Source organism: Vipera berus, assembly GCF_964194415.1.
Source record: "Vipera berus genome assembly, chromosome: 2".
Lineage (NCBI taxonomy): Eukaryota > Metazoa > Chordata > Lepidosauria > Squamata > Viperidae > Vipera > Vipera berus.
The window spans coordinates 134,449,730-134,463,849 of record NC_138203.1 but is presented as its reverse complement, the minus strand read 5'-3'; the positions used below and the strand labels follow the sequence as shown (position 1 = coordinate 134,463,849).

At 39.6% G+C, this 14,120-nt stretch overlaps 1 protein-coding gene across 2 annotated transcripts in view; it reads right to left on the bottom strand.

The window, feature by feature from the left end:
• The window catches only part of PFKM (phosphofructokinase, muscle), a 33,106-nt gene that overhangs the window by 14,534 nt on the left and 4,452 nt on the right, over nt 1-14,120 (bottom strand). For both annotated transcript variants that reach the window (XM_081315787.1, XM_081315788.1), the window contains exons 2-9: nt 11,774-11,847; nt 9,661-9,738; nt 5,546-5,735; nt 4,537-4,702; nt 3,254-3,298; nt 1,991-2,099; nt 1,491-1,586; nt 530-622 (exon numbers count right to left, since the gene is read on the bottom strand). In XM_081315787.1, the coding sequence (XP_081171913.1) occupies nt 530-622; nt 1,491-1,586; nt 1,991-2,099; nt 3,254-3,298; nt 4,537-4,702; nt 5,546-5,735; nt 9,661-9,738; nt 11,774-11,847 (851 nt within the window). The remainder of the gene's footprint in view (nt 1-529; nt 623-1,490; nt 1,587-1,990; nt 2,100-3,253; nt 3,299-4,536; nt 4,703-5,545; nt 5,736-9,660; nt 9,739-11,773; nt 11,848-14,120) is intronic.

The window sequence follows — 14,120 nt, the reverse complement described above, 5'->3', positions numbered from 1 at the left end:
GGGTATGGCGTGAGGTGGCCTTTTTGAGTGGAGGCAGTGGGGCTAGGACTGAAGTCAAGGCGTGGGCCTCTACTTCAGGCCCAACCTCAGCACTGCTACTGAATGCCACTGGTCAGGGTGATCTAGATGGGTTGGAGGGGAGATAGAGAATTGTTTCTTTTTTCTTCGGGGGCTGTGGTGGTGATGACACACCAACTGAGTCAAGTTAGGTTTTTTTCTGAATTTTTGACATGCTGAACCCAAAAGGTTTGCCGTCACTGTCCTAGAAAGAACACAGATCCTTCCTCTTTTTTAGCCCCACTGTTTACAGTCTGAATGATTGAATGAGATGCTGCAAGAAACTTTCCTATTTTTGAAAATGCTCATTTGCTCATCTCCTGAAAATTTATGCCAGAAATTTAGCAGCCTATGAGTGCAAGAGTCGAAAGGATTAAGAAGCTTAAATGCCTGCTTTGTGTTCCAAAACTTAATGAAGTTAAATACAGGATCGGGAAAACACCTCTAGAACAGAAGGGTTTGGTTTTTTTACCAGAACACGATCAAAGGCAGAGGGAGTCCCACCACGCTGCACATGTCCTAGGATAGTGACTCTTGTATCAAAACCCAGGTGTTTCACAACCAGCTGCAGAAGGAACAGAAATACAATAATTGACGCATTTGACAAAATTCTACAATTACATGCAATTCCAATTACAGTGGAATGCAGCCTCCAGAATTATGCGGATCTCAACTTTCTTCCCCTCAAATCATATTTCTAGTTCTCAAGATTTTAAAGTCTTTTGGACAGGCTGCATGCAGTTGCATGTGTTCAGGAGAGTTGCTTTAAGCGCCTGTTGGACTATGGGGAGCATCTGCATTCAGGGGGAAAGAAATAAGGAAATAATGCCTGATTTTTGTGTGAATGCACGTACAGCTATGGCAAGGTGGGAAGCTACATGGAAGCTGTGTTTTCTTCTTAAACATCATTCTTCTTTTATTCTTCTGCAAATTCTATATTATGCCCAGACTTCTATTTATTGGGAAAAGCAGGGGAGGTATAACTGACTGTTCTTCAGTGACTAGTACTTCCATTGGAACCAATTTGTAGCAACTTCCATGAAATGTATCTACAGTTCCTTAACATTTGGAAACCCCAATGACTTAGTCAATAGGTATCCAACTATATTTCACGTGCAATGAATTCCCCAGCTGGGAAACATGGAGGAAAGGGAGAGAAAAACAAGCATGAAACCTTTCCTGGTTTGCTAAGAATTTTGGAATTGAGGAGGAAGCACTCAAATACTAGATCTTACACCCTTTAAGCGCATCTTATAACAGCAGAAACTAATTAAAATTTCACTTCTTAATTTGCCCGTTGGTCTGAACTGGATCTTTTAACTGCCCCAAAGCATAAGATTTCACACAGATGACTTCCCACAAAGCTTTACTTTGGCTCCCCTACAGTGCTAGGCAATGAATGGGTCAACTACAAACAGCCCTGAGTCACTCACAGCCTTAATGTCTTCAGATGTGATGGCTTTGCCATGTCTATCGATGGCTCCTTCAGCCACAATAATGATGTTCAGTCTTGAGCCTCGAGTTCTTGTCTGCAAGAAAAGGAAGGAAAACAGATCAATTTTAAAATGGGATTCAGTCTTGGGTTTTGAGAAATGGGATCTATCAACCTGTAGAAGACCTTGTTGAGAGAAAGACAGGGAAGAGCCATCCTGGGAATTCCCTTTGATGCCTCAGTGACTGTGATAGAAAGTGATCATTATGTCCGCCTGACTAGTAGGGGCACAGGTTACTCTTACATTGTGTTTATCTATATAAAAATTGTTCGACTCACTTTGTTGCGATATTTGCTTTGCTGCAGTGGTCTGAAACCGGATCCACAATATCTCTGAGGCATGCCTTTATTTACTAAGAAGCAAATTTCACTGCTGTTTCCAAGGAAGCTTTGGATATTAGTCACAAGTTTTCAAATTTGGATACTTCGTATTTTGTTTACCTCAGTTAGCCTTCTGCACAAGTGTTCCTCCCAGCCATCTTCTGGTGGGGATTCTGGAATGAAAACCCAGTCTGCACCACTTGCCAACGCTGTAATAAGGGCTAAATAACTAGGAGAGGAATGAAAAAATGGAATGTGACCTGTTACCACCCTGGTGCAAGACTTTACTAGCACAATGCCTGAAAACTCCAAGATAGGAAGGTGCTGTCTCAAAAAAAAGCTGGATTATCTGTGGTCTCTCAGATATTGCTGGGGTGCTGTTCTTAGCAGCTGTAGTTAGAAAGGTCAGTAGTAAAAACGTTCATAGACATTTAGAAAAACCAATGTTGAGGGTGTCAAGGTTCTAATAGACAAGACCAAGCAAATCAGAACTCCGAGGCTTGAAATTTCCTCAAAGAACATGTTTATTGGCTACATAGTATCAGCAGGGTCAAAAGTGAAACCAAGTCTGAAATCCCCTTCAAAGAGAAACAATATTAAAAAGTTGGAATTTCCACCCCAATGCTATTCAATCAGCTACGTTCCCCAATAGAAAAGCTTGGCGGGCTTTCTAACTAAATGCTCATGCCCTCATATCTAACAGATAGAAATGACCTTGGTTCCCATGGGACAGTAAAATGTTTTAGACTAGTAAAAATCCTCCACACCCTCTCCCATTCTTGTGGCAACCTAGAACGAGCAAAATGGCTGCAGCCAACTTCGTGGTAGAGTTGACAGAGGGATGCTCAGGTTTATTTAATAATATCTGGAAAACAAGTTATCCACTCTTGAACTGCACACTAAAGCAAGACTTGGCAAAAAATATAGTACTTCTTATCCTCTAGAGAAAACTGACAGCTTTCTGCTTTCAATACCCAATGACCTATTCTTTCAATGGTCTCCACAAGCAACAAAATTTCAATTCTATTTTTAATAAATTGAAGTTTTCATCCAGAAAAATTGTGATTAACTTTAACTATAATCAGTGGAAAAACCCTGATCTCAAAATTATAATTTATAAAACTGCCTTGACTGTAATAACTGTAGTCAAGCTTAATCACATTTACACTTTGGTGACCCCCTAATCTGAAACTGAAAGAAGATATTCCAATTACCTTCTCATGCCAAGCTGAAGGAATTAATACTAGAACCCAGGGAGGTAGGAGCAAGAGGACTAGACCATTCTCACAACCATTACTCATATATTAGTAATTATGATTTAATAGTTTTAGGGTAATTTTTCCCACATTAAACCAATCCCAGTATAACAAAACAGTTTCCTACCCACAGTGTCGTCCCATCACTTCCAGCACAAATGTTCTCTGGTGGCTGTAAGACAAAACCAAAGTAAAAATACTGACAGTGTCCATAAAACACATTTACTTGCAAGTATTCATACATTCATAAAGCTCAAAGCAGGAATAGAACTAGGTCGTTTCTGCAGAAAGTTAAAAAGAAAATTCAACTTCTGTGATTCGCACACTTTTGACTGATTCTTGACCTAATGTGCTGTTTCTTATTCTGAAAGTTTTCTTTGTTTTAATATGTTGGAATACAGATCTTTATTGGTACAGCAGTCTGAGAATGAGAATATTGACCAAGGAAAGTGAATAAAATAATAAAAAGGGTTAGAAAATCTTGTCAAATAAGAAAAGAATAAGACAGAAACAGTAGAAGGAATGGCAGACTTTAATGAGCCTTCCTCCCTCCCCCCCTTCCCCCTTCCCATATATGTCAGGGTGTATAACAGGGGTCTTCAAACTTGGCCCTTTTATGACTCAGCATGCCTGGCTGAGGAATTCTGGGAGTTGAAGTCCACAAGTCATAAAAGGGCCAAGTTTGAAGACCCCTGGTGTATAACATCTGTTAGATGTCACTCATAACCCTGCCTAAAAATCAGTGACCTGTCATGTCTGGGAACTGGAGCAATGTATTGTGAGCCTGGAAGATGTGTGCATGAACTGTAAAACCTGAGAAGGAAAGAATGAAACTGAATGGATTTCTGCACATTTCAATGCATATTTAATATCATGGAAATTTATTTGTGTCATTCTCACACCTATTTTTCATCCTGAAATACTCCAACTGTTGTACATATCCTACTTGAAATTTCATTCGGACACAACTTTTTCAAATTTTACTATGACGCAATATAGCATTTCCCTTTCTAATAACCAATAAGTTCATATCCAGAAGTAGACATACATATGAGATAGAAAATAATGGTTTATATATATTTCTGGAATGCTATGTTTTTGGACAAGCCCATTCTTTGTGACTGCTTGTCACTCTATAATAGACTATTTGTCAGTCAAGTTGGCATGTGTATGTTCAGCCTATTACAGGACTGTTAGAGATTAATATTATTTTCTGCATGTTTTTTCCTTTCTGGCCTTGTTTATTTTTTCCCTTGCATAGCAAAGAGGAAGAAGTTTCTGTTTCTCATGGTTGATTTAATTCTGTTTCCCCTCCCCTCTTTTCATACTTAATTCCTGCCCAAATACCGTACTGTCATGTTTCTTGAGGAATATTACAAAATGGTGGAATATAATACCCACGGGCTTTACCTTTGGGCAGTGGTGGTGATGGCATCCACTATCTCCATTATCCTGTGGAGGGCAGAATCTGTACCGATGGTCATGTCAGTCCCACAAAAGTCATTGTCAATGGAACCAACCATCCCAACAATGTTCAGGTGGCTGGACTTCTTGGCTTCTTCTACTGTGATGGCCCCTTAACGAGAATGGAGAACCAGTTAATATCAGCAAAGATTCTAATAATGTCACTGTTGCAATTCGTTCTTCATTTGAGGAAAAAGAAAATGAGAAACCTTTGGAGGCCAGGTCTTAGAAAGGCAGCATTTTAGCCTGGTCCTTTTACACTAAGAGTTGCCAGAAAACAAAAGAAAAATCTAGCTTAGACGAACAAGCAAAACTATAAAGATATGGAAAGACGCTTTTAGCTGTCTCAGAATTGCAGTAAATCACATATTTTTGGACTACTGTATAACACAGCACACAAACTGTGGCTCTAGTGGGAACACTTCAGAGATGCAGAAATGTCCAGAAATGTGGGTTTGTAGAGCAAAATGTGATTCAGAGTCCATAAGGGTGCCTGCGAAATGTGTTGGAAACACAGTGTAACTCCAGGAAAAGAGACATTTGGCTTAAATTGTTCCTAAGAGATTGCTATGTGAACTCTGTTACATTTTGCATTTGGAATCTGCATCTCTGCTAAGTTTTAATATTCACAATCAGGGCAGGGAAACTTGGGGATATTCCTAATCTGCCTTACTGAGACTCTGGTTCTAGCCACTGCCCATCTCTTGACCCAGACATCAGACTGGTTAGTAAACTTTTATCTTCCCATTAGAGAGTGGAAGTGACAGCGTCAACATGATTTAAAGAGGACTTGTGAATCAGCGAGGCAAAGGCAGTGATGTTCAATTTTGCAACTAAGTGGATCAAGCAAGGGGGAAAAAAAGATCCAATTGCAAAAGATAGGTCACATTTTTGAATCTGGCCTGTATTTAATTTTGACCTCACTTCTTAACTTGCCTTTGCACAACTGTGGTACCTGTCTTAACCAGCTCCTGTAGCAAATTGTTCCATTCTGCTCGGAAAGTGTCTGCTCCAGTCAAACTTCCATCGCCACCAATCACACATAGGTTGGTTATTCCTTTCTTTACCAGGTTGCAAGCAGCTTTCAGGCGTCCTTCCCGCTTGCGGAAGTCCATGCACCTAGCACTTCCGATTACTGTGCCCCCCTGAAAGAAGACAAGAAGAAGGATGAGCTTGGAGGCAACATGGAAGTCCCTCACATTTACTGGAAAATATTTGTATGTATTTCTATTTATTTTCTTGAGATCTTTGGTTTGGAGGCATATGAACACTATTGGATGTCTCTCCAGAAAGCTAACAGAAACTCAATACAAGGAACTCATTTGTCTTCCCCATTGTACTAAGAAACGTCAGGTATATCTGTCAGTCCCACTACATAGACCAACGTAGGAGGACTTAACACCATTTTTTATTGAGATTGGCTATAACAACACAATCTTGAAGGTCTGATTGTGCTGTACCTCTTCCTCCTTCTTATTGTTCCATGAATTAGGAAGAGGTCTGTCTAAAACACTTTCAAATGATATTTTATTATTTTTGCTTAAAACTGTTTCAGTTCCTGATGCCTAGGCAACGGTTCCTTATATCTCAACTAAAGCCATTTTCCTTACTCTCTACAATATCACCCAGCTTTCTCTCAATCCTATCCCATCCTACCAAAAATTGAATTCCAAGGTTTTCCAAGAACAGGGAGATTTTTTTTTGTATAGTTCACACCTATCCAGGTTTTTTCTTCCAACCATAGTTGTTAAATAATCCATAATGGTCTAATACAAATATAATGCTAATCTCTAACACCTCACTAAAGTTGAAATAATTTTAATAATAATACGTCTTGGTGTTAAGTATAAACCAAACCAACATCTTACAAACTCTATATTACAATAGTATAATAAAATTAAAAAACCAATAATATTACCAATAGAAGAGAGTATTTGTAGCTCAGGGTTGAACTGTAGGGACCTTGGTGCTCTCTGAGCTAGGTTGTTTTCTTGCAGACGTTCATTATCCAATAAGTAACAGCATCAATACTAGAAGGGAGCACTGATAGTGCAAGCTATTTGCTTATAAATAGAGAGCAAACCCTACTCCCTTCTAGCACTGATAATGTTAGTTGGGTAATGAAATGTCTGCAAGGAAATAACCAAGCTCAGAGAGCACCAAGGACCCCACAATAGCAATATAATAATAATAATAGTGGTAATGATAATGAAGATGATAATGATGGCGTGGTGTTAAGTGTAAACCAAACCAAGAGCTTACAAAATTCATAATAAGATTACCTTAATTTGCAATTCATACTTTTAAGGAAATGAAAAAAATAAGGCTTATCTTCACTCTGTATCAAATGCTACACTTCTCTTGTTTATAAATCAATTATATTGTCCTGATTAAAGCATCTTCATAATCACTAAAATCTTCATTGCAAATGGTGGAGCAGTGTCCAAGAGTGCACAGGAATGCTTGTAAATATCATTGCCTAAATGATCTGTGGACAAATTTATCTTCTGCTTCTCCAGCCACAGTACAGGGTCTGGATAGTCACCGAGACACTTAACGGGAACAGAATCCTCTCCAATTCTTGTTTATTAAATCCAAACAACCTTTCCTCCCCACCAATGCAAGTATGGCTGCAGGCAAAGGTTATCTCCAATTACAAGTTATTTTGGGCTTCAAGACATTCATTGTGACCCCAGCTGAGATGGTATCATTACATTTAAGATACATGACCTGGCCAGCAATCCCAACCAAAGCAAAGGTCACGATGTTCTAATGATCACAAGGCACCGATCCCTTTATAAGAGGTAGATCTAATTCTCTTCTGTTCGATTAAGTTTATTGAATATGAAATTATAAGATTAAAATTCATAAATTTATCAGAAGGTAAGGTAGAAATGGATAGGTTAGAATCACATGGGCACAATTGCTCAAATGATATTATATTGCATATTACTGTACTTTCTCTTTATCACTGTAAGGCAGACATGTCAAACACAAGGCCTGGGGGCCGGATCCGGCCCGCGAAGTGCTTTCATGTGGCCGGCGAAGCCATCCTGGAAACAGTGAGGGAACGGCCCCCACTGCCTTGGCCCTGGCCCAGAGACCCTCCTTCTGCCAGAGACCCTCAGATCTGTCCCACTCCTGCCCAGGCCCCCATAGGCACCCTTGATGCGAACAATGTAGAGCTGGCCATGCCCACCCAGTAGGCCATACGCACTCTAGCCACGCCCACCCAGCAGGCCACGCCCACCCGGCCCCCTGAGGGCAACCGCAATGCTGATGCGGCCCTCAATGAAATTGAGTTTGACACCCCTGCTGTAAGGGGTAGAATGTTAAAACAAACTGGGAGAAAGCTCTACAGGGACTTAATCATGTAAGGTCAAACAGGTATTTGCTGCCCTGGCTGATCAGCTTTCTACTAATCTCCAACACAGAGTTGGACAGAGGCTTCCTTATCTACATGTAGAGCGTGTTTTTTATTTCAGCTTCAGCTCTTTCGAGCTTCATCGTTAGCAACAACTGGCTTGAAAAACTACAATGCCATATATCCTTTAGGAGTTGGATTTTCCAGACTGTGTTGAAATAATTATAAAGAATTTTAGCAGCTAAAGTAAAACAGTTTAAGCCACTAAGTAATTTGACAAACATCGGCTCCCACCATAAGGAGGTTGTACATATTCAAGTCTTGCAGATAAATTAGAGTTTCAAAAGAAGTAGGGGACTTGAAATATATGAATATTTTAAAATGTGAATTGGTTTTTAGCAGATGCACACCTGCAAAGCGTATAGGATCTGGGAGCTTATCTATATTTTGAATATCTTAATAGTCACTGGTCTCTGTGATTCCTTTTATAATTAATAGATGGTCTTTTTCTTTCCTTAGTTTAATTGTTGGACTTTGCAGTAGTTTATTCTGACAATCAAATTATTTAGTTATATACTAAAATCTCCATAGCTTCCAAGCTTATAGTCAGGCTGGTTGGGATTATCAGGGCTGAAGCAATACACATAAAGAACCCTCAGACAGGGAAATCTGGACTGTTGCATTTAGTTGAAAAATCACTATCTGGCTTTCTTGTTGAGGTTTAGCCCGGTAACCAAAATGCTCCCTCCATGCCTAGAGGAAGTTGATATTTCGATACACTTGTGTCATATGGTACATCCATATTAACCCTAAAAGTAAAGGTAAAGGTTCCTCTGCACATGCGTGCTAGTCATTTCCAACTAGGGGCCGGTGCTCATCTCCGTTTCAAAGCCGAAGAGCCAGTGCTTGTTCGAGGACGTCTCCGTGGTCATGTGGCCAAAGACGCCAAAGCGGAACGCTATTACCTTCCCACCGTAGTGGTCCCTATTTTTCTACTTGCATTTTTACGTGCTTTCGAACTGCTAACAGGTGCTCACTCTGTTACACGGCACTTGGGATTCAACCCGCCAAACTGCCGACCATCTGATCGACAAGCTCAGCGTCCTAACCCACTGAGCCACTGCATCCCTTAACCCTAACCCTAATCTTCTTTGTACCTTTTTTGATGGGCAGTGTAATAAACTTTTACCTTCAAACCACAACCAATTGAAACTGGATCTCAAATTCACTTGGAAATAAACTCACTTGTTGACTGTATCCATACAATTAGTGTGTAAGTTCATTAGCATGGTGTCTCTTGCTACTCTTTGTTCCTCCTGATGCTGATAACTCACTAAAATAGCACAAACACTAAGAAGGAATAAGTAGAAATTGCAAGGGCAGATTCAGAATAAAATTAGGAAACATAATGGAGTAGAACCATGCAAATATACTTTGTTTTCCAGTGCTGTCAGAGACTATGCCCTTGGATCTCCTGGAACTACAACTCTCAAATACTCCAGTGAACATAGCCAATGGGTATTTTGGGAGTTATAGTTCTAAATATCTGGAAGACATAAAAAACTATTTTATAGCTTCATTTCATTTGAGCTTCAAAGGCCTTTTTTGAAATCTTAGCTTGAACATCACTTATGATGGGGATGACAGCTCCTTGCCATTTGAAACATGAGTCTGGAAGACTGAAAAATCAAGGCAAACTGACTCACCAGCTGCAGCATCATAGATACACTTTCCCATGTTGCTTCCTTAATGTTATCACCACCATCCACAAGCCCTTGGTAACCCTGGAACAAAAGGCAAAATAGATTATGGAAAAAGGACTAGATAAAGTGAGATACTGTAAAGGAAGGCAGAGCTGACCTTGGGAATAGGGGAGGAATGAACAAGACATTAAGGATGACCTATAAAAGAGATTATCATGAGAAAAAAACTGAAAATAAACTTGTCTTGATGCTATTTAGTAGAAGATGGGAGGAGAGAAACCTGGACAAGCTTTCAAGATTTTGTTACTATATCTTAACACCATAAAGAGCATTTCTGCTATCCCAGCCAAGCGTTTTTCTTGACCTACCTCAAAGGACTGAGAGATACATATAACTTAATTGCATAAGGGGGAATGCTCAAGATAAAATGTCTTTTAAATACGGTACAAGGCAGCACCAGATTTGGCCAAGATGTGGAATTTCTGGAATGGTTCCAGGTTCTTTAGCAACTGAGAACATTGAACAAGAAGCAACGGAACAAGAGGCATTTTGAATCTGAGTTCTTGGCATTATTGTTAACGGGTTTGGCATAACCAACACTACAGTACGCTATTCACGTTGTCCCTTTCTATTCTGTTTTCCAGTAACCATTAGTGCAGGAATTAGGACAACATAAGCCAAGAGCATCGTTTCACCAATATGGACATGGCAATTTGATATAGTCTTCAAATGTGCTCAGTGTTAAGCCAAACACAAGAAAGGCACGAATTCTACAGTGTCCTTAAAAGACCCCAAAGTGGGGAGTTTTCCAGAATATAACACAAATAACCCATCTATAGTTCCATAACTGTGGCCTCCAGATCCCCCAGGATAGCAGTACCAAAATTTCACTGCAATCTATTAAATAATGGCAGTAGAATTTTTGGGGGATTTGGGGGGTAAAATATGAGATGTAAAGCTTCTGAATCACTTCTCATTACCCTAAAATATTTTTTAAATGTAACAATTCCAACCATGCTTCAGCAGGGGTCCACAGCAAACCTAGTGAAGCAAAATCCACACACCTGCGTGTGCACACACACTGTCACCATATAAATGCTGCAATTATGTGTCCCAATGCAATTATGCAAATCAAAGAATTTGCATGATATGCATCATGCATGTTTCATCATCTGCCACACTCTCCATTTATGCCCCATTCTCTCTTGTTATATGGCCCCACCAAACTACATTCCTGTGGCCCTCGGTTCCGAAAACTAAAGCATAAAAAAAGTCAGTGTTCCCTTTTGCAAATTCAAGAGCTTCTAAGGTCACCGAGCAAAATAGAGTGACATTCTTCCATCTTTCCTCGGACTTTTCACACCAAAAAAACAGAGAAATGACCAGAAAATAAAAGATAGATTATTACATTGCTTGAATGTTCTCCCCATGAAAACGCAAAGGTTACAATTAAATTCTCATCTGGACCATTCCCATGTCAAAATGCTGAAATACTGCAATTACCAATGTAGAGACAGAAATATTGGGACAGAAGAGATTATTTTTAATAGTTTGGATTTAGAAGTATATGGGTTGGCCTACATGGTACGAGGAAGAAGAAAAATACGAGTGCCATTTCAAAATGAAGATCACCCTATATAAAACCTCCATGCAGGTACAGAAAATTACACATCTTTTAGAAGAGATAAGTTATAACCTTTTCCCCTGTCTATGAATAGATGTATATTTGTGTCGGAATACTCTTGGCATACATGCAGATTACCCATGTTATTTGAAAAATATTGGGAGAAGACAAGGGTTTTTTGAAAGGGCTTATTGTGCTTAAACAAAATTTCTGTACATAGGAAAAAAAACTGGCATTCCTATCCCTCTTGATAGGCTAAAATGGTACGGCCAACCTCAGGATTGCCCCACTATCCCCTATTGTTTGAGTAGATTAAGCCAAAATTCAGGGGTGAGAGATATTGCTGCCATACTCCCTTATGCAGGTCAGGCTAGCTAGCAGGAATGTTAAACGCCAAGATGCCAAAGCCAGCAATGCCCCTTCTTTGCTCCAACTGCAGTGCTTAACAAAGCTAACCAAGACGTCATCGAGAGAACCATCCCATCTACTCACCTCATGAACAAAATATACTTTGGCACCAGTGTATATCCCCACTCGAACTACTGCTCGCACAGCAGCATTCATACCTATTCGGAAAGGGGAAAGAAGGAACAGATGTGGCATTTATACCTGCAAATCATACGTGGAGTTACGTTTTTGCATTAACTTTGAGCCAGTCAATCACTCTCTCAGTCCAATCTGCCTCACAGGGTTGTTGTCATGGGGAAAGTAGAGGGAAGGTGTGTTGGATACATTTGCTGAATTGAGCTACTTGTAAAAATAGTAAAGGTAGGATACAAATAAATAAACACCAATACATTAATCATTCTGGGATCTGCAAGGTTTCCCCATACTTCTCCCAAAATTGAGCTGCAGAAACAAAAGATTCCTGGAAGCACTGATTTTTTTTAAAGGGTTATGCTTTCATTTCAACGGGATCTTCATTTCCTATTAAATCACAGAAGAAGCCCAGAGTAGAAATTTTCCATCTGTAGCTCTGAATAGGACTATACTTTCTTCTTTGGCCCTGGTGCACAATTTGGGAAAGTTCTTGGACTTATAGTTCCTGCTCAAGGAGCAGATAGCAGCTGTGGGCAGGAAAGCCTTCACAAAAAATCACTTAATGTGTCATCTGCATCCATACTTGTAGATTCTCTGCACTGATCAAGTTGTACAGTATGTAGACTATTGCAATGTGCTGTATCTGGGGCTGTTATTGAAGACCACTTGGAAGCTAGAACTTGTTCACACACAGCTGCACAGGCAGTGCATCCACATAACATTCCTGCTCTGTGAGCTGCATTAATTCCCAGTAGGCTTCCAGACCTATTCAAGTTATGATACACTAATTATCACTTAAGGCATAGTGCCTTGTTAACTGAGGGATATCTCTGTTATATAGTTTTTAGCTGTCTTACACCATTGGTCAGAATTGGCATGCTTTCATCTCATCAGTTAAACAGTAGCATCTGATGGGACTCTGTTGCAGCACTGATTTAGAGAATGTTCCCACACAACTTCAGATGGCCCCTACCCCAATCTTATTTAAACAAACCTTAAAATCTGATTCTTCATTCAGGCTTTGGATTAAAGTGAGTTAAAGACTCCTTCTGGGATGGTTGGTCTGGTAAAGTTTGCATTATATTGCCAGATGTGTACCTTTTCTTATTTTTGGTTTTGTATTATTTTATATATTATATTACATTGTTTTATATTTAAAACACCCAGAGCTAGGATGGAACTGAATACTTTTATTTAGTTATTTAAAAGGTACCACCCCACCCCCCCACAACCCAGTACCAAAATTGTGCTAGCTGAATGCTTTGCTTACCAAGAAGATTGTCTGAGATTGTCCGCTGGGGCAGACTAAAGGAATTATAACTCAGGGGAAAGGGGGAGTAAGCAAAATTAGCATAGTAACAGAGAAGTGATGGTTTGAGCAGATAGTTCAGATCTGGATGCCCTGAAAATGTACAATGAATTTTGCAAGAGTAAATAAGGCTAAGGAGCAGAAAGATGGAACAGTGCTCCTTGGTGGGCAAAAAACATAGTTACTTATGAATATACATGACCTTAGATCAAATATTTTCCAATTTGTGATATGAAGCAGCCAGAACAAGGTAAAGACACCAACTTGAGGCCTGTAGCTTACAAATAGTCAAAAAGTAGTAGCCTGATATTCTCTTGAGAATCTTCTAGCCTGCAACTTTTTCTTCAGAAACCACTTAAAGGTAGGCCAGTAGTTCATTCATGGGCTTCTATTCTTTTAAATGGCTATTTTAAAAAGTTGCCTTCTATCAGGGTGACTAATAGAGAAGGAAGAAAGATCTTTCTCTAAGAATGAGTGCAGGTTCCAACTTTGTTACAATCACAATTCCATTCTAATGTACCAAATGAACATATAAGGAATGCTTGGGATCCTAAGTACAAAAACTAATTATTGTTACAATCTGAGTTTCCTAATGACTTTTTAATAAGGACCGATGACACACAAGATCAATGTATCAAATGGGATCTCTGTAGAATGCACTTGTATTCTTCTTCAGATTAGAAAGAAAGAAAACCTCTTTGCTATGTCTCCTTCCTTCTTCATCCTGGAGTGATTGTAGTTTCTTGCTGCATCGGCTTACAAGTTACTCATATGCCTTAATCTACCCTAGGAAGGATTGCACATTTTATTTTTGAAATGCTGACATTTAAAGTCAAGTGACTGTAGAACAGTCTACTACCATGCCAACTTTCTGCTGGCTCCAAATATACCACACCAGGAGAGGGGATGTAATCCAATGCCAGCCATTATATACCCCCAAACTGTCTCCAGTGGGTGAAACAGGGATAACCTCTGCATATTCAAGGCAAT